The sequence below is a fragment of the Lissotriton helveticus genome, chromosome 7 (assembly GCF_964261635.1).
Source record: "Lissotriton helveticus chromosome 7, aLisHel1.1, whole genome shotgun sequence".
Taxonomy (NCBI): domain Eukaryota; kingdom Metazoa; phylum Chordata; class Amphibia; order Caudata; family Salamandridae; genus Lissotriton; species Lissotriton helveticus.
The window spans coordinates 589,400,197-589,422,883 of record NC_136068.1 but is presented as its reverse complement, the minus strand read 5'-3'; the positions used below and the strand labels follow the sequence as shown (position 1 = coordinate 589,422,883).

At 42.5% G+C, this 22,687-nt stretch overlaps 1 protein-coding gene across 2 annotated transcripts in view; it reads left to right on the top strand.

Moving 5' to 3' along the window:
- B4GALT7 (beta-1,4-galactosyltransferase 7) overlaps positions 1-22,687 on the top strand; it is a 73,108-nt gene that overhangs the window by 5,945 nt on the left and 44,476 nt on the right. Inside the window, exons 2-3 of one of the 2 annotated variants that reach the window (XM_078652741.1) lie at positions 1,654-1,822; positions 21,636-21,986. In XM_078652741.1, the coding sequence (XP_078508867.1) occupies positions 21,649-21,986 (338 nt within the window). In that variant the 5' untranslated portion in view covers positions 1,654-1,822; positions 21,636-21,648. The remainder of the gene's footprint in view (positions 1-1,653; positions 1,823-21,635; positions 21,987-22,687) is intronic. The other variant, XM_078652740.1, reaches the window with a different exon arrangement.

The window sequence follows — 22,687 nt, the reverse complement described above, 5'->3', positions numbered from 1 at the left end:
AGTGAGCCGTGGACATTTACTTTACTTTATAAAAACACATAACGAAACCACCATGCTGAAGCAGTTTTGTGTTAGAATCGGTCTAAGGAGAGGCAGACAGATGGAATCTGGGAAGCAGGCTCAGTGCTGGAGAACAAAAGCATGGCAGGCTGACATGGTAGCATGTTTGCTTGTGGTGTAGTTTTAAGTGCAAACATGTAGGAGAGAGTAAAACAATGGGATGTGCTGCAGGTAGTCGGGTTGAGAGTTAGATCTGGGTGCAGGGAATGTACTACATGATATAGAGCTTAAGGAGCAGGGGATTGGTATTGTGTGAGGATTATGTTCTGTTGCTATTTATTTAGTAAATGAGGCACTTGAGTAGCCAAGAACAGCAGCATTTGATTGAAATGTATTGTAGCATTTATACAGGGCTCATAGTCCTATGTGGGTCATCAAAGTATGTTTTTGAATGAGTAGCATGCTGCACCGTGCGGAAGTGTGTGGTTGGCAGAGTGTTGTATTTGTTGTGATCCTATTTGGAAAGAGATTTGGTGCCATGCATGAGTGACCAGAGAGGTACTTTTGATCTCTTCTTGGGGCGCAGCGCCTAACAGTGTGATGAAGGTGTAAGTGATTCTTTCTAGAATCTCCTCCCAGACATCTTCCACTTTCATTATTAGTATGCCATTATTATATTCCGGGTAAGAAAGAGACAAGGTGGTGAACCGAGACTTACCTTCCTTCTATTTTTTGTTTGGACAACTGCATGAGAAGCAATCCACTCCCACTTTTTCAAATGGTCTAATAAGTGATTCTTTCTAGAATCTCCTCCCAGACAGCTTCCACTTTCATTATTAGTATGCCATTATTATATTCTGGGTAAGAAAGAGACAAGGTGGTGAACAGAGACTTACCTTCCTTCTATTTTTTGTTAGGACAACTGCATGAGAAGCAATCCACTCCTACTTTTTCAAATGGTCTAGAGGTCAGCAAAGTTGCAAAGACAAGTTCTCTTAGTGCCACCAGTAGCTAATGAAAGGCCCAAACTGAAGCGGAGAATGAATGAACGGTGTTGGGAGGAGCAGCATGGAGTGGGGATCCAATGGAGCCTACGGTTAGGGACAGATGGGAGGAACCAGCAGCAAAGAAGGGAAAGGACCTACACAAGGGAGGAAAAGCAGTATACAGGAAGAAAGGGGAAGAAAGGTCAATTTGCAGTCCCTAGAAACAGGCTTATAGTAGCTTAGCAAGATGGCATAGTTAATGTAACATTAGGAGCATACTACTACAGCTTTTCCAAATTACCTTGAGATGAGCAGAGGCACAAAAACATGTTTTCTCCCGGCTTCCAGGAGCTAAAGCAAGGCCCTCATTGGAGATGCCAAAGATTGACCAGGACACGGTGGAGCAGCAGTGAGTGGATAGCTCTAAATCTTTTAATGAATTCAGAAGTTAAATGATACACCAAATGAAAAATAAATACTAACCAATATAAACCACAGGCAGAAAACTATGTAGAAGAAACGTAGCTAGAAGAATGTTGAATGCAATCAATAGAAATATGTAAGTTAACGAATGAATATCCATGCATATAAAACTGAGTAAAAACGTGATGATTGTAGTGTCCATATTGACATTGTCCACTTTATATCTTTCCCCTCCTCATTGAAGGGAGCTACTTCCAGACAACGGCCTGTTGCTTGCACTCTCTGTTAGATGATTCGCCCTACTCTCTGTCAAGCGGACAGAAGATTATTTCTTTACATGTACTTGTGTCATGGATGTGAGCTGCTTAGCAACCATTGTTTTTAGGAAGAAAAAACAGCCTCTCCATTGTCAGGTGACTATATAAGCAACATATATTTACTTCTTACCTCATGCCTTTGTGAAATTTCATAAAAGGAAGTCCTTTGCTGACAGCTTTCCTCTGATGCTAAATCACTGATCACCTTCCCGATAATGTTATCATATAGCGCAAACAATGTGTCCTTGCATCGATTTTTCACACAAGAGTCCATTTTGCGCTTCAAGAAAATAGTGTGAAAAAACACAATAGGTGAAAACAGCAACTGCTCACATTATGGTTGCGCCTGTGCTATAACTCTGCCACAATTGGGGGCGTAAGTATGCCACCTGGTGAAATTTCAGGAATTTCACATAATTTATTTTACACAAATTATGCCAGATTATGCCAGCATTATTTAAATTGGCCAAATTATGTCAGCGTTATTTAAATTTCACCTGGGCCTAATACTGACATCACAGTGGAGGATGATCATGTTTTAGTAATTTTTCCTAAAGTTCCCAATTCTTTGGGGTGAATTTATCAATTTCATCCTGTTCTCATATTTCATACTTTATGCATTGTCAGAAAAGGAGTTTTGTGCATAAAAGAAACACTTTAAAATCTGAGTCTGTGAATGACGTGAAGGTGGGAAACACAATTTCAAAACAGTGACATCCTGTCATTTGGGGTATTGGCGTGTAATGGGGAGAAGAGTACACCCTAGAACGTACTTAACTGAGGCGCATGGGGAAGGAGGACTTTGAGGCACCTTTTAGGAGCATACATAAGTAGGTGGCTGTCAGAAAAATATAGAGTATTTAAGGAGTTGCCGGAACATGCATCATTGGAGTTAGAGAAGGCAATAAATATGTAACTGAAGATAGTCATCAATACATAGGATTAAAAAAAGATGCCAGGAACATAAACAGGCTTCTTTTACAGGGAATCTAGACTGTTTTGGAATCATAGAAACCATATTTGAAGATACACCTGCAACATCTCTGTATCTTGAGTTCTGACTTTCCTCTCTAAGGTCATTGCTCCCAAGATCACTGAGACGAGCGGGACCAGTGATGGGAGAAAGACTGATGCAGTGGGCAGCTAGAGTAGCTAGTCATTCCTGGCTATCCACACCTCAGTAATGTGCTTGGCCTTAGTATAATTAACTACATGTAGCAGCATCTGAGCCATTCCACAGATTGTACAGGTTTGATTGCTAGAGCGAACTGCTATCCCTCTTATTAAACTAAGGCCAATCGCATTACTGAGGGGTGGATAGACCTGAATGACTTCGAGTTTTCTTGCACTGGGTACACAGCAATTGGAGTACCTTCTTTGTACTTGGCAGAGTTAAGGACCTCGTTTTGCCTTTCATGATCGGTTTGAAATGAGAACATTTGGCCTTGCAAAACTGTGACAGTTACCTATTACTGATTCATACTGTTGTTCCTGCCCAGCAGGCTTGGTGCCGCCAGTAGCAATGAACATTTGGTCTCGGTGGTGCGGGGAGACAGAACGTAAGTTGTGTGTGTGCAGTGCAGCATGTAGTCCCTGCTTCAAGGTCTGCTCGGCACGTGTACGCGGTGTGTGCCACTAGCATGCCTAATTTGCTGTGTCTAAAATTTAGAAGCAATCGGTGCTTAACTTGAGCCGGTGTTAGCACTTATTTTTTTTTCTTAACAACCTCCGATCGAGAGCAAGAGAGAAAGAAACACAAACGAGGGAAAGAAAGATGTGACAGAGAGAAAGCAGGGATGACGAGAAGGTGTTAGAGTGAAATAAAGAGGCAGGGAGCGGCAGATGCCTGATTAAAGAGGCACGAGGTGAAAACTAGACTACACAGGCTTCTTTTTTTTCTTCTTCTTTTTTCAGATTTGTATAGTGCGAACTCGACCGAAAGGTATTGGAGCGCTTTACAGGAGCACCAGTAAAGTTACACAAGGACACATTTATTTTTGGTAGGCACAGGGACATTAAGGGCCCAGAATCAGAGGATGTTGATCCGACACCGAGGCTCGAACCTGGTTCCCCAGCGCTAAAGTCGGCAGATCAGGCCGTTACGCCACATCCTCAGATTTGGCACCCAGACCTTCGATGCCGCCGGCTTCTGAACAAACCTTTTGGCCCCATCAGTTATTCTTTTACAAACGAAGCAATAATAGACTTCGAAGCTATGTCCAGTATAGGGAACTGTGACTTGATATCTGCTAGGGACCAGGTCAAGTCTTCTATTCCACTCACAAGCAGAAACGAAAGTAAGGCCTCTTTCCAGATTGTTCAGTTCCCAATAGAACTGTACAATGAGCGTGAAGACACAACACTAGCTAGTGAAGTATTCAAAGAAAGATAATTTAATTTTGTGTACAGTGAACTAATTCGACAGTTGGATAAGAGAACACATCAAATCTGGTGGTTATTTCCGTCCATTAGATCTGGTGGTGATTTAAATTTCTGGTTAAACCATTGTACTTGGGTCGCACGAGTAAGTACCAGAGTAAGCAGGGATGGCACGCTTTACTTTTTGCTGCTCCATTGAAAGAATGCACTGTGCTGCATAGAGAATAAGCACCAGCACGCCAAACGGATTCTGCTGTATGCGGCCTGATAACCGTGACCACCTGGTTTACTACTGTCATTTTAGTGTCTGTCCTTATATTGTGGTTTTTCGCAAAGGTGCAACAGTGGCCGTTCACTTACCAATAAACTGCAGCGTTCTTGCACATTTAACAGAAAACTCCAGCTATTCATTGTTTGTAGAAATATTTGAAATTATTATAATAACACGTATATTATTTGCCATCAGTCTGCATTATAATCACCCTTGTAAAACTCTTGGGAAATATACAGACAGGTGTTAGTTAGGCTTAAAAATAAATGTTCTTTTGTTGGACATTCTTGCCTTTGAATTATTAATACTGGTATTTCAAAATCCACTTACACTGGGACACAAACGTTACTCGCACTTATGCACTACACCGGAAGTTTAGAAAAAGAACTGTTGCAAAAGTGACTTTGATTTAAAACGGAGCACGTGATAGCCTGTTTCCGGTTTTTATTTCTGACTGCTCATCTGAAAAGTTTTTGTAGATTTTCTGGCCATTCTTTATTAGAGGGGGAGAGGTAGGTACGTGTGTGTGTGTTAAACTTTCTCAGTTTTTCCCCGTGAATGAACATGTGCTTCATGTGAATGAAAACTACACTAATACTGGCTGTGCTTGTGTTGGGTGAGGGACTTTTGGATGAGGATGCTTGCACTTAAACTGTGCTACACACGCGCTGTGTTTGTGTGGGATTTCACAGACAGAGGGCTGTTTTTGTGTGTGCCTGAAGCTTGTATTCGACCAACAATGACATACGCTTCACCAATATGGAGTGCCCACCATCCGAAGTATCGGAAAGACCTGTAGAAAGTGCAGAGCAAGGCCTTACGGATCTCAGCAGGTGCTCCTTGCTTCGCAGGGCCAGCAGACCTCCACAGAGATCTAGACTTTGAGATGTTGGATGACCATCTCCGCAAACTCAACGAAAAATTCTACAAAGTATATGATCAAAAGGAAAACCTACTGATCAAGAAACTTGCTGACATTTCTGCAAACCCGTTTATCCGCGGCCCATCACATTACTGACCGTGTAAACCAACTTCACCTGTGACGAAGTGTCAAAGATCAATAAGAAAACCAATACTGCGACTAAAAAATTCAAAATGAATGTGAAGTAATGAGGCTACTGCCTCAGTATCCAAAACACACCACTTTCAGAAGGAATCTGACAGCCGGAGAAGAAGACGTCTAGCAGCTTGAAGCTTCCACTGATACCTCTTTGCGGAACATTAGTGGGGTCTGTAATGTAAGGCGGGCAGTCGCCGTCTGTAATCGAATGCAGATGTGTAATAATTTAATCCAGTGTGGGGTAAGTAATCAAGTAAGCCTTTATTCTTATGTAGAAACCAGAGAGATCTCCTTTTGCAATGTAATAATAATGTAAAGTAACTGGAGTACACCATTGCAACAGCTATAGAGTGATGCAATAAAAGTAATCCCATTGTATGAAGCAAAACAATTCCACTCTTGAATATAGTGCAGGGTAAAGCAGTAGAACTATATTATTATAGGATTAATTAAAGGGTAAAGAACGAAGGTAATTCCATTGTTGCAAGTAAATTCATAGTAGGCTAATATGACTAATCTCGTTCTGTAAAGCAATAGATGGTAAACTAGCCAGAGTAATATTCCACCAACGAATTCACGTTAAAATCCTCAGATAAAATGTAGTGTGAACTAGTCTGAGTTAACCCATTCATTATAACACACTTTGGGTTATATTCTTGCCACTGACCTCAGTGTGATCAACCGATCACAAGGCTGAGTCCCATCAAGGTGATTCAGCCTTCCATCCTTCCACAGCCAGTAAATTGAGTACCATTACATTGGGTAACTGTAACACTAGCTTCTTGTAGTGCATAGAAATAGCAAAATGTTGCATAAGGTGCTATATGAAAAAACAAGTTATTTTTTATAAAGTTGTAAAAGCAGTTTGTAATCTTAAAACAAGTAAGGCAATAGTGTAAGGCTTTTGAACAGGGGAAAAGAGTAATCTTGTTAATCGAATACATATTTAAGTCGTCAGTTAAATGCCGTCTAATCCTGGGTGCAGCAATCATTAATTTTCTTCTGTAATCCAAGGCAAGGAAAACAAGAAACTTGTAATTTAGGCTCAAGTAATGCGAGTACCTCTTTGTTGCAGTCTAGTGCATAAAAAGTAGCCAAAGCACTCTCCCTTTCCGTAATCAAATGCACATGAAGCAGTCACAGTAATCTCACAGGATTCAGTAAAAGGGTAAAGACAGTGGAACAATTCATTTGCAGTGAAATATAGGCAAGTAAACCAACTTCAATGTAATGCAAAGTGGAGTAAGCAGAGTAACCCTGTTTTATAAACTAACAAATGACAATGTTTTATGGGAGTAGTCCATATACTCAACCGTAACTCAGTGCTGGGTAAGCTTCAGTCAAAAACAGGTTTATAGAGTAATACCATTTATATATTTCAGGGTAGGCAAACGTAATCCGAATAATATCCTTTGCTCTCATGCAGGGCAATCTTCTGTAATCTGCTGTAGGATCAAGGAATCTAAACAATTACCCTCTCCTTCCATAACCTAATGCATGTTAAAGTAGGATCATAGATCTGTGATCGAACTCATGTTGTATTGCTGCTACCTGTATTATATGCGACGTGCATGGCAGCTGTGCATGTGGTACTCTATGAGAAAGGTAGGTTGCGCTTCTGCTATCTCTGTGTACGTGTTGTGTGTGTGAGGGACGCTTGCCTGGCTGCTACCAAGGTTGCACCCTTTGTTTCTTTCTTTAAGCTTGAGGAAATTGTATCACTTACAAATCATTGGCTTTGCAGGTGTTTTTTTGTTGTTGCTACTATTATTCCAGTTGTATTGTTTTCTTCTCTGCTTAGGATGGTCTGGCTTCTTATATCCTGGAACATTTTACGCCTATTAGCCCTTTCTTCCTGGGCTTCCTATTACTCGTTAATGGCCATGCACCTGTAAGAGAAAGACTTATTGGACAGCACGTTATTATGAGGGGGCAGGCAACAATCATGTTGGCTAATTCAAATCAGAACCTACCCTCTCCTCTGCTTGCTTGTCACACGAGTTGTGTAAGGATACGTTTGATTGTGTAGTGTACAAAGTAATCATGAACATGTATAACCTAGAACATCAAGCCTAGTCCATATGGGCATGTCTAGTGGCACTGGAAGGAGAACAGTGGGGCATAAATATTTTTCCCTAATAGAGGAATTTAAGTGATTGAAGTTCTCTCTACAGACAAACAGAACCGCGCCTCCTCCAAACATCGTGGGGGACGATGCTCTTTTCACATCCGGTTTCAAAAGGGTCTAAAAGTTGTATTTCTTAAGCCTCATGGTCAAAGATTTCCAAAAGTTAATAATGTATTGAGTTTGAGCTCCTAATGAAACCATAAGCATAAAAAACTACAGCCTAATTACACACTAAACAACACTCTACATCGATCATCGAATAACATAATAATTTTAAAGAGCAATGCAATATCTTAGATCCCTATCAATTTTCTATGAATCCAGTTGTAATTTATAATTTGTAGTTTTATTGAATTGGCGTGCACATACCCCTGCATACATACAGATGTTCTACTCTCTGGTCATTGGGTATAAATCCCTGAACAGGCCTCCTAATGCCTCTTAGGAGACGAGGGTGAGCTGACCTTATAGTCGCACTTAATTCAAATGTAGAGCCTCTCTTGTGTACTGTTCCCCTTCCCTTCACCGAAGCCCTAGAGGGGTTTTGTTGCAGGGTAACTATGAACATGTACGAATTCTACCCTGCTGTTTGTCGAGATAGTACACTTCAACGCCAGCCTTCCGGAAGGTAAGGGCTTCTTCAATGTTTCTGGCTCCACCAGTTTTATGACAGCTGAGGATGTCTAGCCACTCTCAATGTGGTGAAGACACTGAGGCATCGCATTGAATATAAACAGTTGATCTCCGAAAGAAATATCGTTTCCGAAATATGGAATACAAAAATATTGTTCCCTTGAAGTAGAATTTCTTTTATTGACTCCAATGGGGCAATCATTTTGTAAACAGATCAGATTGTATTTTGGCTACAACATCCTCAACCTTTTTTTAGAAAGATGATATCCACTTAATCCTTATTGAGATTTTCAGCTTCTTGTTTTACTGCGCCCTAAGTAATCTGTGGAAGAAATAAAACCTTTCATTTTCACTTGCGTAAAGTTATTCCTCTTTCACATAGCAGAAGGTGCAGAATGTTTTGAAGCGGTTATGTTTCCTCTATGATGCCCTATAATTCAGGATATTCGCCTGAAATATGGGCTCCACTCTATTATTTAAAAAGGTCTGCCATGGTCCTCTAAAACACTACTACCACTAAGATTAAATGAAATGGCATTCAACTAAAATAGAAAGCAACATCTAGTGCGATTACTGCTGTTCTATCTTTTTTCAAAAGATCCGATTCTTCCTTATGATAATTAAAAGAAAGATTACAAGTCATATATACTTAAGCTGTACTCAGCAATATTGACAGTTCCTCGATGTGTTGAAAAAGTAACCTATTCCATTTTTTTTTTAAAATTAGGAATCCCAAGTCCCACACAGAGTCTTATATTTCCCTAAGGATTCCTCTCACCCACCAATGGCCTACCGTTCTCTGCCTCCCCCCTCCAACTAGTCTCATGGTAGGTTTGCTGGCTGCTGCACAGCAATGGGGGCTCTCTATTCATTTCTGCCTGTCTTGGATCAATAAAACACACTAAGCAGTTCTAACTGCTCTGACCTTGAACGCCCTACCCCAGAAGCCGTCAAACACTGGCCACAAAGAAGGAAGAAACCCTTCTCATGAACTGGCCGAAGGCTTTGAATCTGGAAAAGCAGTAGACCTTTGGTTGGCTCAGGCTTCTTGCTTTGGCTACCAAAGGAGGGTCAATAGTGGCTTAGAGCCAGCATCTCGTACATCAATTGGGCACCAAGAATACCATTCACTTCATTTTAGGCTGCAACAGTGCTAGTTAATGAACCTATGCAGGTAGTTACTCTTCCTTGGGTTAAGTACAAGAAGCAATCCCTAAGGTACTTTGTGCACCGCCCTCCAGAAGAAGGAGCAGGACGGCCCTGTGAAGATTGGACTTGTAGGGTCTGACTATGCCCAGGTGACTGAAATAATGATAGGGGTTCTCAAGTTACCAAGACTGCCCTGGTGCAAAAGATCCCTGTATAAAGATGAATAGAATACCAAGATCAAAGACAAGTATGGTCTGTTTGCTTAATGACAGTCGGTGACCTGAGATATTACCAGTAACCCTGATCCTTCACCAACCCAACACCCTTTTCCAACCCCCACCCCCACAAACCTGGCCATACTCATTCTGTGCCCCAGCTGCTCCTACCGGCTCTAGACAGAACTAGAGGAGCCTTCAATTCCCAGGCAGGGGGCAGATCATAGTTGAAACTTGGCATCCCAGAACGGGTTGAAGCATCTCTAGCCTTTACTTTGTGGGGATTATATTTTGAGGTGAGATTTGTCCCTAATCCTGAAGTCCACATCCCACTGTTAATTGTTGAAGCCTTGCGGCCCAGGGATGCACTTAGTGGCAAAGACCTACCTTCAACACTAGATGATTTAGTCAGCGACCAGTAGTTTTTGAGATACTTGCCCTCAAAGATGGCTACCTATGGGAGAAATCAGTAGTTTACCAAGTGCTTCTTTTGCACCGACTGACCAGCTGCTTTTTCTCACAGCAAAAGCTGGAGACCAGTGGAGACCTTAACTGGCCTTGAAAAAACAGTGTGCCCTGTCTGGATACTGATTGCTGAAATCTATTTCTATTGATTTGGACACAGAGACTCTTGGCAACCTCAAAGCAGTGCCGTTGACCTTACCTAGATTATTTGGATGGTGAGTGTTTTTTTGAAGGCTAGGGGTTTCGAATTTTAAAACTGTACAGCTGCGTCTTCATCCTGCTGACCTTATTTGGTGTTAAATCCTGAGACCACTGAAGCAGAGAGTCATATATATCATAGCAAGATTGCCACATTGTATTTTTCGTGTCTCAGATTAGTGTCTGTGATTTACTGTGACACACTGTATTGAGTTCAAGAGTAGGCCTTGAATCCTTGACTTCGCTACTGCAGGAGAGTTAAATACACAAGGGGAGCAACCTGCTTATCCACCCAGGGCTCCAGGCTGCCACTGTGGTGTGAATTAAACCAGTTGCTCCTATTTCGTTTAGTCCAGAAGCTAATGGGTGGAAATACATATTTGTGGTTGTTGGCTTAAACAAATGGAGACCAAATGAAGATGCTAATAAGTCTTTATTTATGAGCATTTCTTTGAAATGCTGTACCGTGACAGTCTGAAAAGGCAGCCTTGTGCCTGGTTAGAGGTGACATTTATCAAAGCATATATATTGTAACCACTTCTTGTGGAATGCAGGGTGTTATTAATCTTGGGGACAGATAGAAGAGACAAGGAGGTATTATTGACAGGGTTCATATTAGGGCGTTGTTTGTTACAATTTCAGTTTTATTTATTCATATTTCATGTTTGCTCATTGTATCTATATTTACTTGTATTTTATTATTTGTGAATAGCTGTATTTAGTATAATTCCACATTTATTGTGTATGCTTGCAGTATGCACCTCCAAATCCTGTTTTTCCTAAGAACAGGAATTGTACGTTATGCAATTACCTTAGTGACCCTTCACAACCAAAGGGTTGTTAAAGAAATGTGGATTGTATAAACCCCCCCCCCCCAAAAAAAAAAAACACGTTAGTACATAATGGACAGCAAGATAAACAGTCTTAGGCCTTACGAGCTGATGTGCTGTGGATGATTTCACACATCCGTTGGGTAGAGTTCAGTTTTCTCATCTGCGCATCAGCTTTTTCTAACCATGCTACAACTGGTGCTTATCATGCCACAAGAACTCAATTAATCCATTATCGGATCACTGCTCCTTTTCAAACAGGATCATGCAAATGCCACGTATGCTGGCTTTTCCTCATACCAGTTTTGCCACATCCTCGCATTTTGGTGGCATAGAGTGCATCAACTAGGCAGTCACCTGACCATCGGACCTCTGCTAATATTACTGCATTGGTTGTCTAATAAGGCAAGTTAATTTGTAATCTACTGTGCCATCGTTATAAAGGTGGACTGGCAATGTGTCTATTTGTATTCAGCACATAATAACACCAGTCATGAGTAGGTTCCACACTTAGCTGAGCCTAAACTTTGTAAGGTGCCACCTTTAAGATTAGTGGCGATAGAACATAGGTGTTCCTCTGTGGTTTTGGAACACACTTCCCCCTCAAATCCAACTTCCCACCCTTTTTCTGATCAGAAAAAACATTGTACGTATTAGTTTTTGCCTACACTGCTTCTCTTTCTGTCCAGGTTTGCAAAAAACATACATGCTTAGAAGCGGATGCCTGACAGTCCTACGCAAGACCCCAAACTCCATCTTTCTGGGGATGGGAAGCCAGTGTTTTTGAGGACTGAAATTGTTGCAGGTCTGCGGTCTAGTCAGCTGATATACACATAGTGAGGTTTTGAACTAGTTGACGTTCTTTTGTGTATTTTAAAGGTCACGTCAATGTACTTCTCATTGTGAAAGGTGTGAATAGACAGTCCATGAATCTTGTTTTTCAGGCTTTACTTGCTTTCAGCCTGTTCTTCATCCAGTGTTTGCATTGTCACCTGAAAAGTTGCTTAAGTATAGCAAAGGATACAGCGAAGTTGCCATGCCACTTTGTGTGTGCTCTTCTGGTGGAACAGGGTTCTAGCTTCTAACAGATTTACCCAGGATAGGGCCAGGCCAGTTTGTTTCGAAAGAATCACGTTTGAGCTGTACGGACGTTCTCAGCTGCTTTCCAGTCAGAAGAGGTTGGCGGCTTGCTTTGGTGAGAAACAGTTTTTTCCCCTCCATGGCTTCTCTTGACCGTGCTTCCTTCCTTTCTGCTTTCTCTTTGTAGCATTAGAAAATAATTTTTGTTAATGTATAGTGTTAAGTTTTCTTATAATACATGGTTGTGAAGCACAATATTCCGTTTCAAGGAACCCCCAGCGGTGTTTGATTGTTAGTAGCCAAGGGAATGAGTTAGCCTACATGATGGCTGCTCTCTAGGGGTGGGGGAACATAAGAATCCATTACTTTATATCTCAACCCGTGCTTGTGTGCCTGTATCACTAATTTCGTTGTGCTGTCTAATAGTGAAGGTCACTGTTGGTCTAATGTGTGTTGGGTTTCATGAGTAGAGGTTTCAATGCACGCCTTGGCCCACTCACTGATTGCTGAGGAATTTGGGTTATTACCATACAGGATAGAGGACACTGTCTTGCAGCTTACCACTAACCCGTGCATGTATGCAAAGATGAGGGGTGTTTGTTGTGCCGGTGGCTTTGTCATTGCGATGTAGTGCATGTAACAGCATTACAGGTGGTTCTGCCACTGATGTTGTTTGGTTCTGAGATGGTGTATGTGCATTTCATCGAGTTCTGAGAGCATGTTGTCTCCACTGGCTTGGCTACAGCTGACAGGTGTGCGGACCTGCCATGTGGGCTGCTTACCTTCTTTCACCTCCACCCTTCAAATGAACTTGGAGCTTTTCACTCTGAGTCCACTGTCAAATGACAACCTTACTTTGGATTCCTATTAATGTATCTGTAACAGGTTTTTGTAGCATGTGATTTGACTGAAATATGGTCTACCCCTAAAAACAGTAAAGGTGAAAAGATATATTCGGAGTCATTTCCTTAACTTGTTGTGGTCTATTCCTATCTGAGGGCATTCCTAATTGCCGGTGAGATGTCTGGAAAGCAAAACCTTGTACTCGATAGCATAACCTCTTCACGCTAAATGGAGATAGGAACTAGAAGTCAAAAAGACTCCTTATTTTTTGTCAACATTCATTTAATCATTTTAATGCGCTCAGGCCTCTCAACCCTGATCTTTAGGTCTTGCCTATTAGACAACGCATGTGTTATCTGTTGCAAGATGTGTTGTTGGCTTACAATGGAATTAGAGCCTGCCCATTGCTTACCATTGGTTGGCCTCATTGTCACTTTTATCTGTTTGTTTCATATTCGTTAGTGAGTGAGGGCTTTCCTCTCTCTTCTTGTATTTGTCCCTCCCGTGGAGCATGTATGCCTTACTGTGTCCTTACACTGCTCGCTTTTTCAAGCGCTACTTAATTCTCTTTGATTTAAGCACTCTAGAAGAGTGCATGTGTTTTCCATCTGTCTCCTTAGAGTACATCTCTAACCCCTCTCTGCGCTGTGAGCTTTAAGGGCAAATATGAAAAAGTGCCTGTGTCATTTTGTAGGTGTGCATCTACAAAAGTATGCAATAGGCTTTTTGTTTTTTAATTTAGCCATGCTGCACAGCTAAAAACCATTGACAAAGCCAATAGATCCCAAATGTGAGGCTTATTGGCTTTGTCAGTCTTTGTTTTGAAAAGGTAATGTAGTGTTCAGCTATCACGTTTGCTACTTACTTCAGGTTATCTCTAATTTAAACATTACCCAGCTGATAACACTCGGTATTTTCTGACAATCCAATACTTCTAGATCTGAGTGCTTGCTGTAGGTCAAACAAAAATTCTCCACCAAGGGAATAATTTTAGCTTTCACTTGTTCTCTTGCCACAACTAATGGATCAGTTTGTTGTAGCCTTTTCTGTAACATGTTTTTAGTTTGTTGGTCCACACATTTTTGTACATTCCTAACTTTCCTATATTCCTAATTTCCCTGCTACTCGCCTAATGACGGTGTTGTATTTAATTTGCACCTGTATTGGAGACAGTCAGAACAGTTTCTCAAGGCCCCTTTGCCAAATTACAGTCTCTGGTGCTGGGTCGGTTGGAATCCTGGTTTCTTGGTGCAGCAGCTAGTACCAGTAGCAGAAGTATGTGGATAGAATCCACCTCTGATGCCGCTTGTTTATGGTCTTAGTCCTTACACTTGGTGTTCATGGAATCCAATAAGGAATCGGATACCAAAAGGGATGACCAAGCCCTTACCTGGATCAGCCAGACCTTTATTCTGTGAATTATCCTCATGTCCCGGACTGTCAAAGTAGTCGGAGAATTCCAAGATGGCCTCTGCAACCCTGACAGAGAGAGAGAGTGACACCCAGACGAGACATGTGTACTGATGTAATCTGGAAAAGGCAGGCCATACACACAGTTAAGCACTTAATTCTCTTTGATTTAAGCACTCTAGAAGAGTGCATGTGTTTTCCATCTGTCTCCTTAGAGTACATCTCTAACCCCTCTCTGCACTGTGAGCTTTAAGGGCAAATATGAAAAAGTGCCTGTGTCCTTTTGTAGGTGTGCATCTACAAAAGTATGCAATAGGCTTTTTGTTTTTTAGGTCTCGTGACCTATCAATGCGCATGCGCCTTGAGAGAAGCGAGACTATAGGGCTTTAAACAAAGTTTAACTAACTGTGGCGATTTGGTGCTGTGCCCGTGCGCTTTTAGGTCAATGCGCAAGCGCATTGACCTAAAATGCGCGTGCACATCATCAAATCGCCATCTGTTCCCAAAGCCACACTCCTCCCACACCTTTGAAGTGAAGCTTAGCTTCACTTCAAAGGCCCCGGCTGGTTCACACCCTCATGCCGCTCTCCCCGCTCCGCCCCCTCCCCTGCCCGCCTTGTGCATTTCTCCTCCCCCCCTCCCCACAGCAATGCCCTCCGTCTTGTTTCCTTTCTTGTTTGTCGCCCTGCCCTTCATCTGAGTGTATTTGTTGTCCCTTTGCAACTGTTCACTTCTTTTGGTTTCCTTTAGCCCCCACCTCGGTACAGCTTCGATTCCATCTATGATCTGCTTGTTTGTCATCTTTCACAGGCACGGCCATGCCCTGCTCATAGCGCCGTTCAAATGCACCCGTGCACTCTGACCAACAGCGCTATCTTGGCTCTCCTTCTGTTCTATGTCTCAGAACCGATAGTTCACTCATGAATGATCTTGTCACCTGTTTGTCATCTTTCACAGGCACGGCCATGCCCTGTGCATAGCGCCGTTCAAATGCACCCGTGCACTCTGACCAACAGCGCTATCTTGGCTCTCCTTCTGTTCTATGTCTCAGAACCGATAGTTCACTCATGAATGATCTTGTCACCGGTCAGATACCTGAGGTTCTCCTCATCTCTGAGACCGGGATTAGTGCGATGCGACCCCTGTTCAAAATTAGAAGAAATCACACATAATACCAACGTCGTCTCCTGGAACCATCTGAATAAAAAGTGCCATCAAATATCAGATGCATCAAATCACCACTGCTATCCTTGAAGTGCGGAGACAAAGTGCATGAAATATTGCTGTAATTATATCTGAATGTAAAGATCGGGATCTAAAAACCGGGACAAAATGAACAAATATATTCCAGAGTAAAGTCTCAGCTCAGATCTGATACTCCCGTGCACCAGCGATCAAAGGGTCCTCGCTCTCTCCCTCCCACCCTCTCTCTTTCTCTCTCTCTCTCACTCTCTCTCTTTCTCCCACTCTCTCTCTCCCACTCTCTCTCTTTCTCTCTCTCTCACTCTCTCTTCCTCGATCTCTCCCTCCCACCCTCTCTCTTTCTCTCTCTCTCTCCCACTCTCTCATTTTCTCTCCCTTGCAACCTCTCTTTCTTTCTCTCTGACCCACTCTCCCTCTCTTTCTCCCTGACCCACTCTCCCTCTCTTTCTCCCACTCTCTGTCTTTCTCTTTCTCCCACTCCCTCTCTCTTTTTCTCCCTCCCACTGTCTCTCTTTCTCTCACTCTCTCTCTTTCTCCCACTCTCTCTTTCTCCCACTCTCTCTTTCTCTCTCTCTCCCTCTCTTTCTCTCCCTGTCTCCCAAACTCTCTCTTTCTTTCTCTCCCACTCTCCCTCTCTCACTCTCTTTCTCCCACTCTGTCTTTCTCTCTCTCTCTCTCTCTCCCACTCTCTCTCTCTTTTTCTCTTTCCCACTCTCCCACTGGCTCTCTCTCACACTCTCTCTCTTTCTCCCACTCTCTCTTTCTCCCACTCTCTCTCTCTCCCACTCTCTCTCTTTCTTTCTTTCCCACTCTCTCTTTCTCTCTCCCCCACTCCCTCTCTTTCTCTCTCTCTCTCTCTCTCTCCTTGCTGCTTGTTTTCCACAATCAGAGCACTCTCCTCGCTGCTTCCCCTGTATCATCTTAAATTTACACAGATGCCTCCTTTTCTGCATAATTCTATATTGTTATTGAAACTAGTGCGTAATTTATATTTGAAAAAAAAGTAAGTGTCAGGGCCCTTCTTTGGATGCCACTGCAGCCTGCACTGCCAATAAAAGTACCAGTACAACTACAACACATTGCAATGTTACAAGTGTAACAATTCAAACTATTCCAGGACTCCCAATACGAATGGCATGGAATAGTCTCAATTGCCATTTTCAATGTATTTTGAATTATTAAATACTGTTGTTGCTCTCATCTTATAATTAAACAGACAGCGCCACCATGTGTGAACTGTCATTAGCGACGACACTGAGAATAAAGTGCCCGTACTGAGCCCTGGAAACCACCGGTTCAAATTAATTGCTGCGTTCCCGGTATTCATTCCAAACAATCTCTATTATACATGCACACCACACCAACCACCACCCTTCTTTCCCACATATGAATTATTTATGTACGGCCTCAGAAAGGAATCATTTAAATTTCAAACCTGTAAAGTTCAATTCACAGTTTCTGTATTTTGTGGTCGCCTTTACATAGTGCATTACACAGTGAGTTATAGCCCTCAGTTCACGACAGGCGACACTGTTTCAAGCTGTTTTCAAGCTTTCAAGCCTTATTACAAATCACAAAAAAGATGTTAATATTTCACTTCTGTTCTTGGATTTTCGTCACAATAAAAAACACTGAATATAATCTTCACAAAAGTTATTTACAAAAGTTTAAGCTATTGCCATTACAAATTAAATACAGTATTTAACAATTTAACAAAAAAAATAAAAACCATTGTTATTTGTAATATTAATACATCTAAATCACGTAAATAAAAAACATGTTGCATTACAAATGCTATAGGTGTCACATTTGCGAAAGTTATAACTATTGGCATTGTAAATGACAGAGCTATTAATTTAGCTATTTTAACAAATACATAAATAAAAAAAAAATGTAATTTATAAGACCAATAGCTCAAACTTTCCTAATGCGAGACTTATTGCATTTCCAATGCTTGTTTATTTAGCCATGCTGCACAGCTAAAAACCATTGACTAAGCCAATCGATCCCAAATGTGAGGCTTATTGGCTTTGTCAGTTTTTGTTTTGAAAATGTAGTGTAGTGTTCAGCTATCACGTTTGCTACTTACTTCAGGTTATCTCTAATTCATCTGCATTTCTGAGTCATCAAAGCATTCCGATGGATATCTTACTTGTACCTGTGTTGAAAATAGACCGCCCTTTGCAGAAGTGAATGAAACCTAATGAAATATCAATTGTACTGTAGCATATTTCTTCTAAAACTTTTATTTGTTTTTACCTACTGACACCGTAAGACCTATTCTAAATGATGAAGCACATAGTGAGGGGTTTTCAGTCCACCAGCATTTGTTTGATTGTTTGGCTTTCTTGGCTAGCTGAGTTCAGTGGCTTTCTTTCCTCTTTTTGCTTTTGTCCCACCACTGCAGCAAAGCTTGTGTATCGGTGTCTTGAATGGATTCATTGTAGCCTTCCTCCATGTTAGATTTGGGGGTCTCTAGTTGGCAGAGGTAGGTACCTTTGACCAAATAGAGACCCTTGTTTCTAGTCCGGGTAAGAGGCCACACTTCCAAAATAACCCCTGCTTCCCCCCTTGGTAGCTTGGCACGAGAAGGCAGGATTATCTCAGAGGCAGTGTGTAAAGCATTTGTGAACACATAGAGTAATACAGTGAAAACACTACAGATGGACACCACACAGGTTTAGAAAAATAAGTAATCTTTACTAGACTTGACACAAGACCAAACAACAAAAATCCACAATACGGTAATCCAAAAAAGTCTTTAAAATGGTGGAAATAGCTTAGTTCACTTTAGATTGTAAATGCGACACTTTACTCTCACAGTACCTGGGATGCGTAACGCAAAACAATCAAAAGGGTCGAAGGGAAGGTGATGCATCAGTTCCTTACACTCAGGGGAGTGGATGTGTCGGTTCCTTACTGCTGCGCAGGGGAGTTGATGCTCGCTTACTTACTGTGTGGGGAGGTGATGCGCGGTTTCTTACTGCGATCCGTTGCGATGATGCTCTGGTGCGATGCAACAAAATGGTGTCTTGGTTATGGTGCGACAACGTAGATTCGATGCGTGCACGCCCGATGGCCGTACGACGACTCGATGATCTTCTGAGCCGCGACAGGCCCTGTGACACACTTCTCCGGTGATGCGACAGCGACCTCTCTGGCAGTGACACACTTCTCCGGTGATGTGACGCGCTTCAGCGATGTGATGGTGACAGCGGCGGCACGCTTATTCGGCGATACGACGGCGACGCGCTTCTCGTCATTGAGCAGCGCTTCCATCTCCCAGCGACACGCAGTCTCTCAGAAGGCCCAGCACAACAGCAGGCACTTCAATTACCAGCAAGAGAATTCAGAGGGGAGCTGGGGGTGAAGTCTTGTATTCCTGAGACTTCAAGAAGGAGGCAAGCACAGTTCAAGCCCTTGGAGATTCTTCTTCAAGATGATGAAAGCATACTCAGTCCTTTTTCTCCTTTCTTTGGCAATGAAGTAACCATTGCAGGCCAACCCCCAAACACACAGCACAGGGGTAGTCTCCTCCTTCAGCTTCTCTGGTTCTTCTCCTCAGCAAAAGGTCGTCTTGATTCCCAGAAGTAATCTAATGTTCTGAGGTCTGGGTCCCCCTTTTTAGAGAGTCTCTGTACCTAGTCCAAACCTGTTCTGGGTGCATTCTGCCAGTGCACAACTTTTTCCTTTGTCAGTGTGTGCCTGGGTCATCAGACACACCACAGGAGATGGAGCCAGCATTGTGAAAGGCAGGCAGCGACCTATTCCGGCCCAGGTGCTGCTCCTCCCACCACTCCTCATGCAGATAGGTCTATTCAGCCTTGTGCTGACTCACCCTGTCTCCTGGAGCCACCCCAGCCCCTGTGACTCACAAACCAGACAAGGAATACACAACCTAGCAGAGGCAGGCTTGGATGGTTAGGCAAGAAAACACCTACTTTCTAAAAGTGGTATTTTCAAACACAGAATGTTAAAACCAACTTCACTAAAAGATGTATTTTATCATTCTGAGTTCAGGCATACTAAACCTGAACTTCTACCTAGTTCCCTGAGTCAGTTAGGGTTATAAGATGTTATAATCAAACCACCCATTCTGGCCTATGGGAACAGGTAGCCTTGTAATAGTGAAAAACGAAATTTGCTGTAATTCACTACCAGGACATGCTAGACACATCAGGGCATGTCCTAACTTTCACATACAATGCACCCTGGCCTTGGGCCTACCTTAGGGGTGACTAACATGCAGAAATGGGAAGGTTTAGGGACTGGCAAGTGGGTGCACTTGCCAAGTCGACAAGGCAGCCCCAGGCTGCACACAGGCTCTGCAATGGCAGGCCTGAGCCATAGGTTACAAGCTGCTCCGGTATGTGGCACAATCAGTGCTGCAAGCCCACCAGCAGCATTTGATTTACAAGCCCTTGGCACACAGAGTGCACTGGACTAGGGCCTGACAAGTAAACCAAATAAGCCAATCATGGAGTCATTAATCTGTTACATCAATTTAACATAGGGAGCACTTGCACTGTGGCACTGAACAGCGCCCAAAGTATCTAGACCAGCAAAACATATAGCAAAAACACAGGAGGCAACAGCAAAACATGGAAGAGAGACCAACGCCAATGGTGCCAGGTCTAACACTCCACTGATATCGGGGAACTTTCTTTTTTAAGTTGTATTTTAAGACTCCATGTGCTTCACACGGTTCTCCTCACTCTTTATCCCTCCTGCTTCTTACCACCACCCATTCCCTCTTTCATTGCTGACCATGCCTATCCTATCCTGCCCTCCTCGTTATTGCATCTTTTGCATTTCTTTTTTTAATTCCCTTTCCAGGGTCTGGCAGCTACACATTACTTCTGGGCTGCTCGTTTCTCTACTGTTGCACTTGTTTTTGGTATTTGAGGGTCCAGCAGCTGCACTGCTTTGGGTCTACTCCCTTCTCTTTTAGCTTGGATCCATGTGCATTTCGTATCTTAATTTATCATTAAAAATGGCCATCTACATTTGGAAAGATAACTTAGTAATACAGAATAACACACCAATTACAAGATGGCCACATATGCACACATCTGCAGAAATCTTGTAACACTTTTTGTTATACTATGGAAACATTTTTCCAAGTATCACCCCCCTTTTTGTGCATATGCAACAATGAAGAAACCGGAGACTGTTTTATTACACTATATGATAGCCTTCCAAGTAGGCTGCCATGTGATGCAGGACATGCAAATGCAAGGCGACCTTGCTTTTTCTTAAGCTCTAAGAAAAAATATTCCAATATGATCACCTTGCATATGCACACATGCATCTGCAAAATAATCATCTAGAAATGCTTTTTCATGACATTTAAGAATAAGCATTATGAGATGGCCACCATGCATGCACCATAGCCAGCAGCCCTGTGGCCATACGTGAAGGGCAGATCTTGTTGTCTTCGCCAGTTTTTTAAATAGTTTTACTATGTGCAAAAAGATGTGTTTTTCTTTTTAAAGGCTAATCGTATGCGGTATATTAAATGTATTGCATAACGTTTATTAAACTCAGTTTAAGAAAAAAATAGAGGGGCCATCGGTCATTGTTTTTTTTCCCCATGTCTGCAGACAGTAACCTTCTATTGTATGACTGGTGCGTCTGTGTGTAGTTTAGTGCCAGTTATGACTTCTGTGTCTGTACAACATTTTAGTGAAATTGGTGGACCTTGGATGACTTTGGTGTCTTTTTCTATGCAGAATATTACCTCTGCATCATTACTGCGTCCATTTTTGTGCAGTTAATGCCTTTGGCATTACGTGTGTTTTTATTGTATGTGGACAGTGATCCATCTGTGTCTTGTCCATGTTTTTTTTTAAAGCTGTGCCTCTATTATAACGTGTGAGTGCGTGCATACAGTGAAAGACATTTCTGTATGTGAATCATCCGTATGTGTGTATTCAGTGCTCCTTGGGTGATGACTGCATCTGTGTGGTTTTACCATTGTAGACTTCTTTGATTCCACAGTTGACCTCAACCATCACATAACTGGCCATTTTGTTTTTAATGCAGGTCGCACCGCCTCATGGGGATGCTGTCTCGAAAATTCACCATTCTAAGGCTGTTCTTTCTCTGCCTGTTCCTGGCCTTCATATCCATGCTGTGGCTTCAGTTTAGCTGCTCCTCTGATGTTAGCCGGCGAGCTCAGGAAACTCAGGCTATGGATCCAAAACCCTGCCCCCATGAACACATTGTCATCTCTGAGGATGATTCCTCCTGGGGCCCCCACAAACTGGCACTTGTGGTGCCGTTCAGGGAACGTTTTGAGGAGCTTCTGAGCTTTGTGCCCCACATGCATGAATACTTGACCAAGAAGAAGATTCGACATCGCATCTTTGTGGTCAACCAGGTGGATCATTTCAGGTACGATGTTTGCTCAGCATGGGTATAGTAAAGTGTTGCTAAAGGCAGCTGCATCAAGTGTGGAAAACATCTTCGGGCCGCATGCACAACAGTCGACACCAAAGGACCACTGATTTACTTTATCTTGGTTGAGATCAATGTATCAAACACACAAAATGTGATGGAAAGAATGCTTTCAAATAGTCTAACGACTGGCAATCGATCTGGGTAGGATACCAACCCATTCTTTTTGCCTACCTTGCCACCTCAGATTAAAGCCAGCCATTTGCAAATCGGCCTTGGCTCTTCTCCAATGGAAACCGACCAACCCAAACTGCCAAGTCATGTCTGAACCAGAACACAAGCAACCCAACACCAGTTTCAGTTTATTAGGGCCTCTACAGTCAGATGCAGTTTGGTTCCCATGGCACAGTGAGCACAGGACACAAGTCTGGGCATACACTTGGTCAGTTAGGGCGTTATAGCATACACACAAAAGGTGACTGGAGGGATGCTTGCAAATAATCTAGCTACTGGCAAACACTAGGGGTAGCATTCAAACCCATCATTTGTTTTGCCAACCATGCCACTGGAACCAAGCTCCACTTGAGTAAATAGGCCCAAATATGCTGAAACCAGTCTTGGGTTGCTTGCGTTCGGTTCAGAGAGGGCCTGGTTTGGCAGTTCGGGCAGGGTTGTTCCTGCTGGAACAGGATCAAGGC